General features: G+C 48.5%; 5 protein-coding genes across 5 annotated transcripts; 3 read left to right on the plus strand and 2 right to left on the minus strand.

Annotated features, from left to right (window-relative positions):
* Positions 1-63: 63 nt before the first annotated feature.
* EPUS_07180 (uncharacterized protein) lies at positions 64-5,008 on the minus strand (the record flags this gene model as incomplete). The annotated part of the gene is made up of 2 exons (XM_007807548.1): positions 64-4,944; positions 5,006-5,008. 2 exons carry the CDS (start codon positions 5,006-5,008, stop codon positions 64-66), a joined length of 4,884 nt encoding a protein of 1,627 aa, XP_007805739.1.
* A 601-nt stretch (positions 5,009-5,609) lies between these two features.
* EPUS_07181 (uncharacterized protein) lies at positions 5,610-6,668 on the plus strand (the record flags this gene model as incomplete). The annotated part of the gene is made up of 3 exons (XM_007807549.1): positions 5,610-5,685; positions 5,733-5,851; positions 5,904-6,668. The coding sequence occupies 3 exons, from the start codon at positions 5,610-5,612 to the stop codon at positions 6,666-6,668; spliced, it is 960 nt and encodes a 319-aa protein (XP_007805740.1).
* Positions 6,669-8,191: 1,523 nt separating this feature from the next.
* On the plus strand, positions 8,192-9,202 carry EPUS_07182 (uncharacterized protein; the record flags this gene model as incomplete). Its single annotated transcript, XM_007807550.1, has 1 exon — positions 8,192-9,202. One exon carries the CDS (start codon positions 8,192-8,194, stop codon positions 9,200-9,202), a length of 1,011 nt encoding a protein of 336 aa, XP_007805741.1.
* A 2,254-nt stretch (positions 9,203-11,456) lies between these two features.
* EPUS_07183 (uncharacterized protein) lies at positions 11,457-14,800 on the plus strand (the record flags this gene model as incomplete). Its single annotated transcript, XM_007807551.1, has 6 exons — positions 11,457-11,881; positions 11,939-12,765; positions 12,833-13,554; positions 13,608-13,705; positions 13,787-13,961; positions 14,015-14,800. 6 exons carry the CDS (start codon positions 11,457-11,459, stop codon positions 14,798-14,800), a joined length of 3,033 nt encoding a protein of 1,010 aa, XP_007805742.1.
* Positions 14,801-15,418: 618 nt separating this feature from the next.
* On the minus strand, positions 15,419-18,751 carry EPUS_07184 (uncharacterized protein; the record flags this gene model as incomplete). The annotated part of the gene is made up of 6 exons (XM_007807552.1): positions 15,419-16,436; positions 16,505-17,717; positions 17,770-18,130; positions 18,180-18,499; positions 18,549-18,658; positions 18,708-18,751. The coding sequence occupies 6 exons, from the start codon at positions 18,749-18,751 to the stop codon at positions 15,419-15,421; spliced, it is 3,066 nt and encodes a 1,021-aa protein (XP_007805743.1).
* Between the last annotated feature and the right edge of the window lies 1 nt (position 18,752).

Raw genomic sequence — 18,752 nt, forward strand, 5'->3', positions numbered from 1 at the left:
CACTCCTTCATTACCAAGATCACCCTACTCACCCACCACGCGACCAGCTACATAAATCACCAGCTATTCCAAACACTCCTCCTTCAACCCGTTGGCCACCATCGCCACCTCCCCATTCCGCGGACACAGCAACGTGCCATCGCGCCTCATCACCGCCAGCTCCAACCAATCCATGTTGATCCAGTCGCGCGGCAGGAAATGATGTCTCCTCACCCTTCCGGGCCGGCCCTCCGCCAACACATACGTGCACACCCAGTACTCGTGATCTAGGAAGGCTAGGACATGCTCATCCCCTGTTGAGAGGGTTGGGTCTCCCACGGCCAGGAATGTGGAGGAGGATGCACGCCAGGAGTTGGTGTTGCTTACGGTGAGACCTGTGGAGGGGTTGAGGAAGGACTTTCTGCTTGGGTCGGCCGAGTTGGGGTGCGAGGTCGTGCTCGGGGCGAAGGATTTGCGCCGCACGGATTGGATCGAGTCGGACATGACGAAGCCGAGTGGTAAGCCAAGACGGGAAATAAGCTCGGAGGGGAGGAGGGTGGGTTCAATGACCATGGTTCTTGATCCGAGAGCTTCGATGATGGATTCTGGGTCGATGGACACGAGCATGAATTGTTTTTCACGTGAGTGATGGGCGGAGCATTTCGAGGTCTCGAGGAGGGCCATAGAGCCGTCTAGAGTGAAGAGAACTTTGTCCACAGCATTCTCGGTCTCGTTTTCGCTGGTGGTGAATTTGGTGGTTGGTTTTGGGAACATCGCATGTACTCCATATCGGCTGGCGAACCCATCTACTGTGCTCCGGTCAATGTCAAGCTGCCAGGTTGTGCCTAGGCCCTCCCACACGGATATCTGGAGTTCCGAGTAGCCAAAGCCAATCAACTGATCAGGATCGGAGGGTGAATTTGTCCAATAGTAGCGTGCTGTTTGCGGGCGAGAAGACACAACTTTCCTTTGCTGGATTGACCAGATAGTGAGACATTGATCTGTCGATACGAGCAGATAGTCCCCCATGGGACTCAGCAGCAGCTGTTTGATAGGTTCTTCTTCCTTCACGGTAAGTAGAGACTTTGGTGTAGCGTTGACTTTCGTATGGTCGATACCCTTGACGGTCACTCGCCGACTTAAATCCGATGAGGCAACAAAGGCACCATTATCACTCCAACAGATGTGGTCGACCGTCATAAAGGTCTGCGACAGCTGGCTAATGACCTCGCCTTCCCGGCTAAAATAAGTTACCACGCCTTCATCGTCGCCAGCTGAGTAATTGAGGGTATTCTTGTCTACAGCAAGGGCGGTCAGTGGCTGGGAGCTCTCGCCTGACGCCTCAGAATACACAGAGACTTGCGTCGAGCTCTCACGAGTACTCGTCGTATCGCTTGCCTTATCATCAGTCTCCCAAAGGCGAAGAAGGGCATTCGGCTCCCAGATATTGCAAAAGCTTTCTCTGATATCGTAAATGCGTCGTTCAACAGGATCTATGGCAAGATCTGTAACGGAGGAAGAGCAGGAGAGCTGGTACACAGGTGAGAAGTGAAGAAAATCCCACACACGTAGAGTGCCGTCAACGCTGCTCGTAACGAAGAATTTTCCGTCTGGGCTGCATTTCACATCTGACCCAGACACTTTGGATTCTTGGTATTCTCCGTCAAATGGATGCCACTTAAACACACAGCCGTCATTATAGACACCGAGTACATGCCCGGTCACCGTATTCCAGCAGATAGCTTGGGTGTCGACAAAGCTGCCGCTGGCTAGTTGGCCTGTAGAACCTTGCCGTTCACACCTGCCAATCAAACATGGGCGAGGTTCATCAACCGACCACACAGAAAGGGCGAATCCTCTATAGCCGACAGCCAATTGAGAGCCGAGAGCGTTGAACGCCGCACAACGAGGTGAGTTATGCTGGTCTGCATCCAGCACATCCGAGCCAAATACGTTTTCGAGAACCTGCCAGCCTGCTTCTATAGCGTCAAGAGAGACACATCGAACGTTGCGGTCGTCAGAGCATGTTACGATAGAGTCGTCACTGCCACTAAAGGCAATAGTGATCGCTTTGGCAGTGCCTGGATTCGTGATGGAGAACAATTGTAAACCCGACGTGACGTTCCAAACCATCGTCTTCACGAAACCGTAGGTGACCAGCTTCTCCCCTGTCTGATTGAAGCACCACGCCAGCACTCGCTCGGCGTGCTTGAAACGCCTCCCTTCTTCGAGTGTGCTTGAATTGTACAGATGAACAGTGCCATCGGAGGTGAGGATCGCAAAATGCTTGTTCACAGATGTGACGGCAATGGGTAAACAACTGTTTGCCACGGCAAACTTAGCTAGACAGTCATCCCAGGTCTGGTTGGAGATTCCAGTGATTGTGAGAGATGATTGCGCTGCCTTCGAACAGAAAGTCTTATGGATCGCCGAGGCAGGGGGACAAAACGCGGGAACCAGTTTATAGATGCATTTCGGCTGCGATTTGAGATGCAACCCAAATTTCCCTACCAGCCTCACCAAGTCAACTGTCCACAGCGACAGCATATCCTTCTCCTGCAAGCGATGAGTTAAGGGGCTTCGATCTGAGTCTAGGCGATCGACTTGTTTCAGGAATGTCGCTAGGATTTTTGAGGCTTGAACCAAGGTCCCCAATTGATTCGAGAAAGACAGCAAATGAATCCAGCTCAAAACAGCTGGACCACGGAAAAATTGTGCGAGCAAGAGGAGGCTTTCCTGGTCAAGGCATGCCGAGGTTAGACTCAAATGGTATGCCCAGGAAGTTGCGGCATACAACAAAAAGGACTTGGGCTTGATCTGGCCCATTTGAATTCTGGAGCTGGCCGTGATCAATTCTGACAAACACTTCGTGAAGATCTTTTGATGGGAACCGGCCACTGGGATATAGAAGTTCAGGTCTCTTTTCTCAGTAAGGAAGTCCCTTGCTGTAGCATGGACCATGGAGATGGTCCCTTTTGTGTCGATGACAATGAACTCCCCACAAACTTGGTTAATGGTAAGTCTGAGATCGAGTACCTCGGCATACTCGGGTTTCAAAGCATCTCCGAGCTGGTCGAGATTGAGGAGGTGCCGAGAACATACCACCCACATCAATATAGTACGTGCCATGGCTTGATCTGATGGTCGCGAGGTACGTGACAAAGCTGCGTCCATCCGTCCGTAAAGATGCTCCAAATCTTCAGGCACGTCATTGAGTGCGTCTTCTATCTCTGTCTCCGTGTGACACTGTAGGACCTCTTTCACAACAAGATTCGCCCACAGAAAATTGCCATCAGCCTTCGCTAATATCCTTTCTGCGATTCGGTCCTTGAAATTCTGATCTCCACGCATGAGTTGCATTTCGTCCTCGACGTACATCCGAAGGTCTTCATCAATATCTTCAAGGGAGAACGTTTCGATGGGGATTGTTTTGATGAGTTTGTCGATGCCTGTGTTCAACAACTGTGTCTTGCGGCTGACCAGCATGACGCAGAACTTCGCTTTCGAACTCGATATATCCCCAAGCAACTTTAACAATAACGCAGACGCATCGCACTCATCCAAGCCATCAATCACCAGATGGATTGGCTTCCTGATGTCTATTTTGAACAGTGTCGACAAGAATAGCTTCTGCCAGATAAGTCTTGGGGCAGACTTCTGCAGGCTAAGACCTTGATCAAACATCTTGACTAGGCGGGCTCGGTACGGCGGGATACACTCCGCGAACTGATACGCCACAGAGACTAGAAACGAACTCAGACTGTTCTGAGCTTCATTCCCAAACCGGAAGAAGTGAAAGGCGCATTTCGCCTTCTTTTCTCGAAGGAGGTTAACAACAGAGGATGCAAACACAGACTTGCCGGACCCTGGACGTCCTGTGCACCACAGAGCGTGGGACTGCTGGGGTCTCCGCAGAAAGCCTGCTAATACTGGTTCATCAAGTATCCACTCGCACGATCCAAGCATCCGCTTTTCAGCAAAGAAATCGAGGTCATCGTTTTCCTGTAATAACCCGCCCAGGTGAGAAGCAAGCTGACCAAGTTCTTCTGTACTATCTATCGCTTCTTCAATAGGAGCATTTTCGGTGTCAGTCTTATCTTTGCGTTCGTCGTCCCTTGGTGGAATCTCAGACTTGCGAGTTATAGCTTTCTTCATGGTCTCCCGAAACCTCCCCCTTGACCGCTCCTCAATTTCAGGAGCACAACTCTGTGACTGTGACCTTTCCCTGACGCTTCTTCTGCTAGCTGCCAATTTTTGCAAATTGGATGAACTATGAGGAGCCCGACGTGGAGCGCCATTTGGTGCTTGTGGTGTTTGCGAATGCCTATTTTGTGATTGTGACCTTTCGCTGACAATTTTCCTGCTTGCCGGCCGTTTGCTCGGGGTTGGGGAGCCACTGGGGCTTTCACCATCAAGTTCTTGTCGTATTTCTAGGTTTTTGCTCCTGGATTGAGATCGTTCCTTTACACTTTCGTCACTTGTACATCTTCTGGCAGGATGGGTGGGATAGGTTGCGTCCCGAACCTCACTGTTTGGTTCTTGCAATGGCGCAGTATGTCTCTTCTGTGGCCGCGATCTTTCTTTGAGGCCCTCCTTGCTTGTAGACCTTTTGCTGGGATTTGAAGAATCACTGAGGGCCTGACTCTCACCAATCTGTACTCTGGATGGTTCTAGGTTTCTGCTTTGTGATTGTACTTTTTCCGTGGCGCTTTCACTGCTTCCGGATCGTTTGGGAGGATCGGCGGAATTATTGGAGGGTCGAGCCTCGCCATCTGGTGCTTGTGGTGATTCCAAGCTTCTGCTCTGTGAATTTGATCTTCCTCGGACGCCGTCCTTGCATGTGGATTGTTTGCTCCCGGCAGAGACATTGCTTGGAGCTTGACTGTGAGCATCATTTGGTACTTGTGGTTTTTCTACAGCTTGGTTCTTCGGCTCCTCACGTGCATTCGGAGGGACAGATGAAGGCTGAAATGTACAGTCAGTCGTTTCTTCATTTTCAGTATTTCAATATTGGTTTTCATCTTACCATGCTGGCTTACGAGGAGGGTCATGTGAAGTATCTAGTTTGGCTCTCAATGTTATAAACGGAGTCCTGCTCACGTAAATGACGGCATTGGTGGTAGAGCAAAGCAAATACTGTTCATTGCCCTAGAGTAACTCAAAAACATTAAGAGCCATACTGATGAGGTCCGAGACAGCGCGGCCATAGTAAACCGGTTATGGAACATCAGGGGCCAACTCTGAGGCATGGAACCTCATCCTGTCGGGGCCAATTTTCTGACAGCCGCGTCTCGAGAACGTAGCCGCGGTACGACTGAACCTGAGACCGTTCTGACGCTTCATTGTGCCGCAAGGCTTGATAGAGACTGGATAGACTGTGAAACACGAGGTCATTAATTGACGAAGCAAGTGTGACAGATCAAATGAAAGGAGTGACGAATCCCTAAGATGGATTCTCCAAAACACCCTTGGCACTGGATTCTGGGACATCAGTTTCGTCTCATGTCAAAATTCAACTGACGCCGCACAGTATTAAAAGGCAGTTATGGAGTATTTACTCGATCGAAGCTGCTCGAGCAAGAGCGTACTTCAGTCAAGAAGTCGTTCGTATCGAGTATTGAGGGGAAAAAATGGCTGTTCTCGATACCAAAGAGGCCTTGGCTGATTATGGAACAAGTTACCATGTTGATGACAGCGTATTAAAAGGTAGGATACTTCGCGGGCTTCTTGAAATATCAAACTGATTTGAGCAGAATTTCCTGAGGGTTCAAAAGTGTTGGAAGCCAAACGGTACAGTACTGCAGCATGGACGACCGCAATGCGAGTCATCGTCGAGCTGCGAAATGGAAATACACAGTCCTATTTTCTGAAGGTCGCCACTAACCCCAATCCCATGCCATGATATTGCTGACTGGGCAATACAGTCTGCTCCGAATGAGATGGGCAAGTCCATGATGGAGGCCGAATTTCGTTCAATGGAGGAACTATACTATTACATGCCTACCATGGTGCCGAGACCAATTGCATGGGGTCAACTCACCCAGTCCTCGCCCGATACCTACTTTTTGTTACTTGAATTCATCGAACTTTGCATGGACATGGTAGACCCTGTCGCATTCTGCGACCAGATTGCAACATTACATAAGATCAGCAAATCTCCTACAGGCAAATTCGGCTTTCACCTTGACACTTTTCAAGGTCCGAGCAGGCAGATCACCGAATGGGAGAGTGACTGGTGCAGATATTTTACGAGGCTGCTCGATGAGCACTTTGTGGCTGAAGTTGACCAGAACGGCCCAAACGAGGACTACGAAAAGTTATATTCAACACTGAAGAATAGGATCATCCCACTACTTCTCAAGCCGCTGCAAGAGGAAGGAAGATCCATCAAACCATGTCTCATACATGGTGACTTATGGGAAGAGAACACAGGCACTGACCTCATTACCGGCAGGACTGTGATCTTCGATGCCTCTGTTCACTACGCTCACAATGAGATGGAGTTGGGCATGTGGCGTCGAGATGTCATCCGCTTTGGCAAAGCTTACTTTCGTCAATACCTTCGAAACTTTCCTCCGAGTGAGCCCGTCGAACAATGGGACGATCGGAATCGTTTATACTCTCTGAAATACAATCTATGCCAAGCATTGGCCTGGCCAGCCTCTGCTGAGATGACACGAGAAATGTGAGATTATTGGTGATCCTCCTTGATTCTTGCTGACCTGGAGATAGTATGATTCGGGACATGCACTTCCTGATTGACAAGTATCTTGCTCCTAGTGGATCGAATTCATAATACATGACGGCTACTTTGAATCTCAGCGAATGGTGTTCAGCTTTCGCCGCCTTTCACATCGATTTTGGCATATTGCGTCTGGGCAGGACCTCAGACGAAAAAATCCGAATTGAATCTTTCACGCCGTAAACCAAAGATTCTTGATTGCATTCTCATGAACACCGTTTCGTTGCTAAAGGAGACTTGAGCTGCGTCCTATTGAAGTGGCCATTATCTCGCCAAGCAAGCTGTAACATTCCATATTCTTGATCTGACGTTTTGCGGCTCAGTGGATACAAGTTGCAGTTGAAGACTTGGATCAACCTATTAACTTCCCTGAAATGAATCATCGAACCTGTATAATCCACAATATGGACTGCGTTAGGACGCACGTTCAGATGCGGCCACTATCCATAGCAGGATTAGGCGCTGTTTCGGAGTTATGTCTGATAGAGAATCTATAGATCTCACGTTGCTCCCATGGCCTTCAGTTATTAATGCCACTGCTGCTTCCTAAGTGTCTTGTATCGCTTCTTCTTGTCTCTCTGTGGCTTGTGTCCGATGGCTGCAGCTGAAAATAACAGTAGCGATGCCGAAAAGCAGCATCGTCGCCGGCAATACCACGCGTTCGTCAAACGGAGCTTTTAGCTCCATACTCAATCTTCACCAAGAACCAAAAGCGAGGAATAGTCCTACTGTTTGCTTTCGAGGAACATGTTATGGATTCACGTTTCAGGACAGCGGAGTTGGGGTTGAATGGGCAGAGGAGGACGATGATGGTACTGATGAGAAGAACTTGCTTATGCAGAACAGTAGAAATCTAGAGAGCATTCTCATTCCGAATCAGCGGACTAGGCAAATGGATCACTTTTTCACTTCACCAGACAATCCGATCATGGTCATATCCAAGCACATCGTTCCAGGGCTCAACAGAGAATGATGCAAAAGGTTAAGAGGGTATACTATGTAAGCATAGTAAAATGTATCTGGAGAGAGATGCGGTCGAGGCAGAGGGGCATCATCCTTGCCAAGAATTATTCATCACAGATCCGCCGCATGTCGTTCCTACCCCTCTCCCCTATTCCTATTCCTATTTCTATTCCACTCCTTCCCCTCATCTTTCACCAGTCTGCTTGATGTTGACTAGTCCTTCGCTGCCCGAGGTATCACGATACCTGCCTCAGTCGGGTTGGGTCATAGCTGGTAACGCTACGCTATGCGAGTTCGGCCCTTCTAGACGCATTTTTAAGAATCATCACAGGACGCAACACTTTCGACATGAACGAGAAGAGCTGACACCTTCAGCGGTCGGCACAGCAGAGCCCAGAAGGTCTTCTTGCTGCATAGAGGGTTGCAGAGCATCTTTTGCGCATGAATGAGCCTTGATTATCTGTTTCCTTGCCAGAGGTCGCCCTGAAGGAGTAATAACTGGCCACGATGTCTGAACTCAAGGATTTTATTGGCCAAATGCCAAAAGCCAAACTCCATATGCACCTTGAAGGAGCTCTCGAACCATCTTTAGTCCGCCTTATTGCCACGCGCAACAACCTACCTGTACCTTCATCCATACAAGAGCAGGACTCTGGTTATAGCTTCAATGATTTAAGCTCGTTTCTAGCACTTTACTATCCTAATATGGCGGTATTACAGACCACCCAAGACTTTCACGACTTAGCATGGAGCTATCTTACCAAGGCCCATGAGCAGAAGATTGTTCATGCCGAAATATTCTTCGATCCCCAAGCACACACCAGTCGCGGTGTTAAGTTTGCTACTGTGATATCTGGGTATCATTCCGCGACCATTGAAGCACAGGAACAGTTCGGCATGTCAGCATCGTTGATAATGTGCTTTCTAAGGGACATGGATGCACAATCTGCAATGAACACCCTGACAGAAGCTTTGCCTTATAAGGATAAGATCATCGGCGTTGGTCTGGATTCTGATGAACGAGACAACCCTCCAAGCAAGTTCGCGACTGTTTTTGCCAGAGCGCGAGAAGAAGGGTTCCTCCTGACAATGCACTGTGACATTGACCAGAAGAACAGTATTGAGCACATCAGGCAGGTCAGTGAAGAGATTGGTGTGGACCGCATTGATCATGGAACAAACATCGTGGAGAATGCCCGACTGCTGAATTTGGTAATCGAGAGGGGTATCGGACTGACTTGCTGTCCCATTTCCAATTCCGTCGTGACGGAGGACCTCAAAGGAGCGGAAATCAAACGGCTTCTCCATGATGGTGTCAAGGTCACCATAAACTCCGACGATCCTGCCTACTTTCGCGGCTATCTCAATGAGAATCTGGAATTCATCGGCGAGAAATTGTCCTTAACAAGAACAGATCTCGTGCAGTTACAGAGGAATGCGTTTGATATTGCTTGGATCTCCCATGATGACAAGTCCAAGTACATTGCTATGCTTGAAGAATATGCCGCGAGGCATTGATCAAGAAATCGTAAAAGGTGTCGAATACACGATGTTTTGCAATACGAACGCTGCACAAAGGCGGATGTTGAAGCCAGAGAAGCTATATCACCTGTTTTGCATCCGGCAAGGGGCGGAATGTCTCCAACGAACAAACTGTGTCCAGCTGAGCGTAAGAACAATACCTCACGAGTACTATACCTTTGATGACTCAGGTCAGTATCCCTTGCTTCACGTATTTGAGATCATGGTATCGGGGGAACGCCTGATGGACAGAACATGGAACAAACCCGGATCAAGGAGCTATATCTCCATTATCATGTCTTACACTGTTTCATCCTATGTGCATGATATTATCCTCTGGTTCTTCACATAAAATAGTAACTTTACCTGTATGGAGCAGTCTCTCTCTACTTGCAATGTCAAATGACCTGGGATCTATGATACAAAGATCAGAGGATATACCTTTGCAAACACCATTGTCTCTATACTTATATATGGTCAAAAAAGACGTAGCGGCTAGAGAGCCAATACAAGAGCACTTATACACATTAAAAACGGTTCGTGAGCTGTGGCAACCTCAACGATGATGTGCTGATGTCAACAAGCACCAGATAATAGAAGTTACTGATTTCCACTCATGACAGTAAATGTACATCTCCCTGTAGTATTTAGCGGCTAGGTTACTTGGTATCCCACCCCGAATCTGGACAGCACCTTGACACCTAATTTAGCTGGTTATTTTTGCAGCCTGACTCAGGAGTCAGTCACCCGGCTCAACTTCAGCTCAAACTCAGCTTAGGTGCAGAGGTCTCCTCTACTTCGTTGCTTGGCGTGACAATATACTTATCACGGCTCATGGATATCATGTTAATCATGATTGATGAATACGACACACCTGGTTTAATTTGGACTTGAAAAAAATATGTAGAATATTAATATTAGTTATAGTCGTAGAAGGTGGGATATCATCAAGGGAATATGGAAATATATGGCGGGTATTGAACTCGCAGCCAAAAATGTTTTACATTCTTTAGTGCATTGAGTTACTCATAGCTCGACCAACGCCGGTACTATGTTTGTCTAGTACTCACCCATCACTGCCTTGCGGGGGGGGGTCAAGAAAATCTGATGTAACAAATTGTTAGAAGTATGCCATGAAGCAGTGCAGATTAGATTAGTAAGCAAGAGAAAGTAGATGGAATGGATTGATTGACTTGCTATCTCAACTCCTGAGGAGTAGGATGACCGCTATATATACGCATAGAAGAGGCAAGCTATAGAATCACCTAGAAGGAGATCATAAATCAGCGTTGCAATGCTAACTGCAGCATTTGTGAGTGTATGCGTTTCTGAGTGATAGCGCGTGGCGAACAGTTGCGGTGGTCGGAGAACTCCGTCTTCCGCTGACACAAATAATATATAATCTTTTTCTCAAGAGCTAAAGCATAAACACAGATACAGCTTAAAATCAAATCTATCATAAAGTGTCATTCATCTCCATATATTCTGCCATCTTTACCTCCCACCACCCTATCTATCCCTGTGTCACTAAATTGCCTCCCTTCCTTGTTGAGAATAGTATTCCCGCGAGTTAGCGCAATAATCTTGCTGCAGCTTTGGCAAAAGGAACCCCAAAATCTTTGGCAGCGGGAGCATTCCTTGAGACACCTTACATAGCAGTAAAGTCATTGAAACGTGTATTATTCCTCCGCCTTCGATGCTTTCTTTGACGAATCTAAGGCTTTTCCACAATATAGGATTTCTGAAAGCCAATATAGACCACCAAGGCAAGATATATCGCCAAGTCCAGGTTTTCTCTTTCTGAGGAACCAGTAATAGGTGAGACTGGGGATGAGCTCAGGCGGCATCTCTTAAGACCTAGCTAGACCGGCTTGCGCCCGGGCAGATTTTCGTGCCTGGGCAGAAGTCCTCCTCGCCACGCTCCAAGGTTCAAATCAATTGCCTTGCACAGCCACAGCTCAGGGCCGCTTATTCATCGCTCAGGTTACAGTCACCGGCGCTCAGGTCTCGAAGTGGAAATGGAATTTAGAGAGGTCAGGATTCGGGTAGGAGTCTTGTGGTAATAGCGATTAATGGCTGGCGAAAAAAGGATGGCTGAGCCAACATCTGTGGGCTGGGTACGCAAGGCAGTTGACAAGGCTGTGAATAGCGTCCATCTTCCAATTTCCAGTCTCTTGGTCTCCCCTCAAAAATTAGTGTCCACCTCTTCCTCCCTTGTTGAATTCGGAGCCGTTTCTGTTAGTTCGCCAAAATGGAGGGTGTTGGAGTTGCCGCCTCATTCATCACCGTAGTTCTCGTCGGCTTACAGTCCAGCAAATTCATCTATGAGATCGCCAGTGAGATTTCGGGCGGCCCAACGACAGTTCAGAAACTGACCAAGGCTACCCGAAATTTGTCGAAACTCCTTGAACAAGTTCGAGGGCTTGCGCAACAGGCAAATGACTTACTTGGCGAACATGATGCCAGATTCTTCGAAGACTTCAGACCATTGCTCTGTGAATGTGTTCGAGAGTTGCAACTTATTCAGAGAAAACTAGACAAGTTCGACAGAACCCCGGGCCACAAGTTCTGGAACAATGTGAAAATGCATCTGCATGAAAAAGACTTTGATAAGATGTGGAACACTATCCACCACTACGTGCAGGTATTAGGGTCGCATTTAGTCCATGCTGGAATGTGAGGGCTGCGTCTTCTTGGTCTTATGTTAATGGAGGCTGATAACTAAATCCACAGAGATCTAAACCTTCTTAGCACAGAATATCTGCAGCTTGTTGGTGACGAGGTTACAGCGGGTTTTGGTGACACAAAGCAGTGTCTTGATACTCTGCAAATGGTTTCGAGAAAAGGCACGGACCAGGCCGATATGCACCATCAAGAAATCAAATCAGCTTTGTGGCATGGTTTTGGTACTGCGGAAGCTTCAATTGGTCATCAGTCTGCAAAGCTTGACGATTTACAGTCCAGCTTGGCTCAAATCAGCAGTGTGACCAATGATTCGATGACCAAGTGGGATCGATTAGAGATGAATCTCGAGGGAAAAGATAAAAGATTACTGCACACTCTTGATGAGGTATCCGATCGCCTCAGAGGTGTATCCAGTATGTCTCTGGAACAATCATCAACTATACAACAACTCGCGAGAATGATTGAAGGCTTGCAGCTTGACCTACAAGGCATGCGTCACGATCTGCAACAAGCGAAGCATGACACAAGCGCGAACAGCGATTCTTCAAACCTCGACCCTTCTAAAGAGGAGGCATTGGACAGTAATGGCGTCTATGGAAGTGTCAGCAGACTTTGCAGTCTTGCTGCAGTGAAAGATCAAGAATTCTTTTCAGTAGAAGCACAGTCGATCATCCAAGACCTGAGCAAGATTACTGCTTCCGTCCTAGATGACACAATATCGGCTGCAGTTGCTGAAAGTCATCTGGAAACACTAGACAAGAAGCCAGTCTATTTCTCTGACATGCAAGGAGAGATCAAACGGCGAAAGAACGACACACTTAAGCAGATCGAAAACATTTTAAGAGTCTCTCAAAGATTGTGTATAGGTAAACAAGGTAATATGCAACACCATTTCTGATCCACCAGAAACCCACATCTTTGCTGATTGTAAATTGCCACCAGAATGTCCGAATGTTCAAAAACGTTCTCTACCAATGGATCAGCCGGCTGCTCCCAGAAGAAGGCGCTTATCTAATAATGCGACGACCTCCACCGTAGGAATTGATGAGAATCTGTTGCCACGATTCTCCCCTTCTTCCATCTTGCAGAGCAAATCAATAGACGACACAGCAGAGTATCAAGGAGCCATTTTGCGGAGGCGTCATGGCAGAAATCACTGCTCGAAAATGGATTCAAAACCTGTCTTCAGCCGTCATTGTGTCTCTACAGCGCCGATTGAAGCAGGGAATCATGTCACATTAACAAAAGTTGTCCCCTTTGAGCCCCTGTATACCTTTAAAAGTGGCTGTTTCTCCCTGCAAATGACTGCTGCGAGAGTTGACGTCCGTTTCAAGAAGCAATGTGTGCTTGGACGTCACCATATTTCTAATGATTCCAGTACCGGTGATCCCACACCAGAAGAGACGTTCTCAGCTGAAATGGTTCTTACCCCTGCGTCTAGGACCAATCTAAGAACGAAAATCATCTTGGGCGTTTCCCAGCAATGGACCAACACAAGTAGTATTCTATCAACACCTATCCTCTCATTCAGATCAATAGTGCCAGAAAGTTCAGAGATATTTGATATTGTCAGATATGGGACAGTTTGTGACCTTCATCAGGCCCTTAGTAGAGGCTCTGCTTCACTGACAGATTGTGATCCGGATGGCAGATCGTTGCTAAACGTCAGTCTCCTTTATGGTTTTAAGTTGGTCAAGTCCAGCTAATCCATGTGAAGTACGCCGTGACGGCTTTAAGGCCTAAGATGGTCCGGTTTCTCACCGAAGCAGGAGCAGATGTCAACTCGGTTGAGAGAGACTTGTTTGGGGATTCCTGGTGAGTACTTGGATGGAGAATCCGAGATCAGGCACACAATCAATACACTTCTCTGCTCTGTACTGATGCTGATCGTCCTAGTCCGGCATTGCTTTGGTCAATTTACAATGATTTTCAGTCTGGCGCAGAAGAGCTATACCTGAGAGCAGAATGTATTAAGCTTCTCCTAGCACGTGGTGCAGATCCGTCAATGATGTTCGAGGATCCTGGTCTAAATCTTTCAGTGTTTCGGCTGGGACTGTGGAGGAGCTCCTTAGTACGCTTTTCTTTCCAGCTCTGAGACGACTCAGCTTGACATCATAACTTTAGGCTATCCTACGAGCCTATCTAAATTCAGAGTCCCCTTTCATCGGCCCCAATTCGCTCGGGACGGATAATTCTGACTCATTTCCGCTCGGAGAATTAGCCTATATACATACTCTCAATTGTGTTGAGGATTTTGAGACCCCCAATAAAATAGCTCTTCTACTTGCACGAGGAGCCGATGTCAATCGAAGAGACTCCTTAGGGAACAACTGCCTTCACGCTGTCCTAAATTATCCAGACCATTCCTGGAGGCGCAAAGAAGATCCCGAGGGCCAGGCCGAATTAAGAGATATTCTCATGCTCATGATCACAGCAGGAGCTGATGTATACGCCGTGAACGATGATGAGGAGACTGTGTCACGCGTTGCACGTGATTCTGGCCATTGCCGAATATGGGTAGAAGTTCTTGAGGCCTGTGGATTCAGTAGTTACAAAGTCACTCGAGGAGATGATGCGGAGTATGGATGGTCCTCTGCGCTCGACAATTCATTTAGCAGACTCCCAGCCAGACCGACTTCTAAACTCTCGTTTGCGGAATATCTCGAGCAGCGAGAGGAGAAGCGAAAGGCGTCTGGGCGAGCCACGGAGATTATTGATGAAGAGACTGTTGAAGAAGACTGGGTTGAGGAAATGAAAATACAAGATGGGATTGGTATAAGCGATTCGGACAGCGACGTCGACGGAGAAGACGAGGAGAAAATGAAGCGGAGTTTGGCCGAGGATGAAGATCATATCAGTGAGGGGGAAGACAGCGAAGACATTTGTGATGATGAAATCAAATGGGACTAAACATGGGAATGGATATAGCCAGGGATTGAGATGGGAGAAACTGTGCAGCTCATACAAAACAACGGAGTTCACGGTGGATTTTATAGCCATAAGATAAACATAGAACATGGTATCTGAAATATAGTGGTGGATATGCCCTCGCTTCTATCAAACGATTTAATCAGGAGCCGTGAACTTCTACAATCCGTGAACTACACCGGATCTCCTTTCTTAGAAACGGCAAAGATCATGCCGCAAGACGGTATCCCGCCAGCTGCAAAGGAGCTGACAAACACAATACTTCCAACTCAAGAAATGACATCTAGATCATAGCAACATGAACTCAAGACATTAGTATCCATGGACTCAACACTCAAGCCACACTCGAAATCAGACTGCAAAGCGCTGGATATAAGTACCACAAGCTCTACCATAGCAGCAAGTGCCATACGACGAAATGCCTGATCTCCGCAGTCCGAAGCCCTACAGCCCGCCACTGCACATACTTATGGTAATAATTACAGTAACCGAAACTCATCCGCGGCGATCTCCTCATCCCTCATCAAAAGCCCATCAGATACCACTACTTCAGCTCGATCCCTATGCATCGCCACTTCAGGATTTTAATTAACTAAGTACCTAGCGCCATCTATCCCTCTCTCTCTCACTCTCAACCATCAAAGCATGACCGTGCGCCTCATCCTCGTATTTATAGCTCATTCTCCTCCCACCAGCAGCAGCAGCGCCGCTCTTACCACTGCTCTCCCTTCTATTCTCCCTCCGCTGCTGCTCCTTGAGCAGCCGTTCTCGGTTCCTTGCCTCGCGCTCTTGGGTGTGGATATCTACATCCTTATCCTTATCCTTGTCTCTGTTCCTATCTTTTGCTGGTTCTGTGGGCACTGCTGGGGCGGGGGCTGAGGCTGGGGTAATCTGCGAGGAGGTCCTTCTGCTGGGTTCTCGTTCTCGGTCTCGGTCTCGATGGCTACTTGTGCCGTTGTTGCGCGCGGATTCAGACTCATGCAGATGTTCGCGTTTGTGGCGGCGGGAGCGGTGGCGGTGAGACTCTTCTGCTTCGGCGTCTGAGGCTTCATCGGCGTCGCGGTCACGACGGGAGCGTTTGCGGTGGCGGTGTCTGTCTTCTCTGTCTCGATCTCGATCGCGGTCTCGGTCTTTTTCGTCGCGGCGGCTGGAGCGGCTGCTTCGATGGTGATGTTCCCGGTCACGATGGCTGCTGCTTCTGCTTTCGGTCTCGGTCGGGAGGTCGCTGTTACTGGGTTTGCTTCGGCGGCTGGAGGAGTATTCGTCTTCGTGGTGTTGTTCGGAGTCTGGTTCTTCGTCACGAGAGCGATGGGAGCGGTGGGATGAGCGGTGCTTAGTGCTTGAGGAGTGGCGGTCCTTGTCTCGGTGACGGTGCGATGACTTGCGCCTCGAGTCTGGTGTTGAGGAGCGTGAGTAGTCATGACCGGCATCATCGCGCATTTCTTCATCCTCGTGGTCATCGCGCTTTGATCGCCGATGTCTTCGTTCGCGGCGTCGGCGGCGTTCCTCGTCTGACTCAGCTTCATGATTCGATGAAGCACGATGCCTGCTACCTCTCTCATCCTGGTATGAGAGTGAATTCGATCGAGACCTTTCTTCATGTCTGTAATCAGTATTCCTGTTTACGTCTATTAGTAGATAAACAACATAGCCAGATGAGCACAATATAGAAGAGCGCGCACGTACCGTGCCTCAGATTCTCCGCTCACTGAACGATTCTCTTTATTCATCATAGCAGCTCTACCAACGATCTGAAAGCCACCACCCCGGCCTCGAGGACCACTAGGTGGAACCGGTGCTGCCCTCATGGCTTTTGGTCCGGTGGGAGCACCTACTATTCCGGCTCCTTTAGGCTCTGTAGGGGCCTTGAAAAACATTTCTGGTGCTGGTTTACTGGGAGAATGCATGCCATTTTGCAGATGGAGAGCGCCACGACCGCGGGTTGCAAATCTACCTGGACCTCTACCACGAAAAGCATGTTCTCTTGAGGTTTCCGAAAAGTGCGCGGCAGGTCCTATGGGGGCACTAGGTGGTGGCATAGACTGTACAGCAAGATCTTCCTTGTATGCTTCTGGAAGAACCTCATTTGGTGGCGTTTGCTCCTTTGTAGGTGACACAGTAGCAATAGGCTGCACGGGTTCAACGTGAATATCGATCTCGATGGGCTCAGCGGGCTGTGGATCACTTGCATCCTGAGCCGTATCTTTGCGGTCTTCATGGTCTTTATTGTCTTCATTGTCTTCTTCCTTGCGAACATGCTCTTCATCTTCATTGGGCAGTCTGACTTCCAAATCAGGTTTAGGGTCATCAACGCCAAGAGCCTCATCAACCTCTTCTTGGCCTCCAGGGGCAAGTTCATCATGGAAGGCTTTGAGCTGTGCTTCTGTCGTTCCATGTGATGGCGTTGCTGACTGCTCATTCGGTTGATTCCCTAGCTGTGCTTGCAACTGCTGGATCTGGGCCTGTTGCTGTTCATATGGTTGCTGGTAATTGGCGGACGAGTTACCTTGAAAGCCTGGATTAAAGCCTCCACGGCCACGGAAGCCACCACGACCTCGACCGCGGCCTCGGAAAGAGCCTCGGCCATGATACCCAGACTGAAAATCACCGTTAGGGTACTGTTGTTGATGGAAATTGCCTTGTTGAGACATATTGTAGCCAAAGCCTGCATTGGGACCAAAATCACCTCCCAAGCCATTCGAGAATGCATTTGGATTGTTATTCTGCGGACCATTCCACATGTTTTGACCATTATTCCATCCTCCATATGCTCCTTGATTGGGGTTGAAATTCATATTCATACCCATACTCATGCCGTTCACTCCGGCCATGCCCATCCCGGAGTTACCCATGTTCCCAAACATCCCTAGCATCGGACCCATTCCCATATTTGGCATTCCTGCATGGCAAAATTAGAACCATTTTACACAGTGGAGTTGGTGTCAACATACCCAACATAGGGTTGAAATTGCCCATTCCGCTGGCCATATTGCCAGACATGAATTGCATCATTTGCGTGTAATCCATGCCAGGGCTCATGCCGGGGCTAATGCCAGCGTTGAACCCGGTGTTCACGTTCGGTGTACTGGAAAAGTCGTTGCTGTTCGTGACAACGCTCAGGGCATGCCCATTCGTCTTGCCCGATTTTTCACTATCTCCCAGGCCGGCAGGCTCGTGCTGCTGTTTCTCTGGTTGCTCTATATCCTGTTTGGCCATAGCTTCCTCCAACAACTCCACGGATTCACCTTTGGAATCTTCTTGAGTAGCAGGATCATCTCTTCCAACGGATAAAACTTCATTCTGTGAAGGGGTCTGCCGCCAGTCAGCTATGTGAAACCTGAAATGGCGATCCCCATCCTACCTCGATCGATGGATGAGGTTGATCAGCAAGCTTTTGCTGGACCTCATTTTGTTTCACATGTGGCTCAGCTACAGATATGGACGGAGCTCTAGCCTCTTCGTTCTGCCTATCCTGAACAGGAGTTGGAGGCTCTGGGGGTGCGAATGATGCAGCCGGAGCAGCAGCCGCGGCAGCCTTTATACGTTCATCTGCAAGCTTCTTCTCTGCTGTCTTCAGGTATGCCTTCGCTGTAGTCCTAACAGCTTTGCTAGGCTTACAGAGGTCGGGTGTGAGGGGTGAATGGTCGCATACAGGGCATTGACCTTGGATGGAGGATTGGCCTAAGCTTATAAGCAGCTGCTTCCGCTATGCACGACGATGGGCACTTACAGGTCTCGCATATAGCTTGGTCACAGCAGGGTGTTTTGAAAGCATTTGCTAGGAAGTTATGACAACCGGGACAATGTAATTTGTCTGGGACCTTGCTCATGTCGAGGGAGCTTTTGAACGTCAGAGAAGCACCCATTGTCTCAGAAGGGATGACTTTACTTGATGAGCTCGTTAAGAGCTGCATTAGCATCTGCAGCAGCCATG

This window comes from Endocarpon pusillum, assembly GCF_000464535.1.
Source record: "Endocarpon pusillum Z07020 unplaced genomic scaffold scaffold7152, whole genome shotgun sequence".
Lineage (NCBI taxonomy): Eukaryota > Fungi > Ascomycota > Eurotiomycetes > Verrucariales > Verrucariaceae > Endocarpon > Endocarpon pusillum.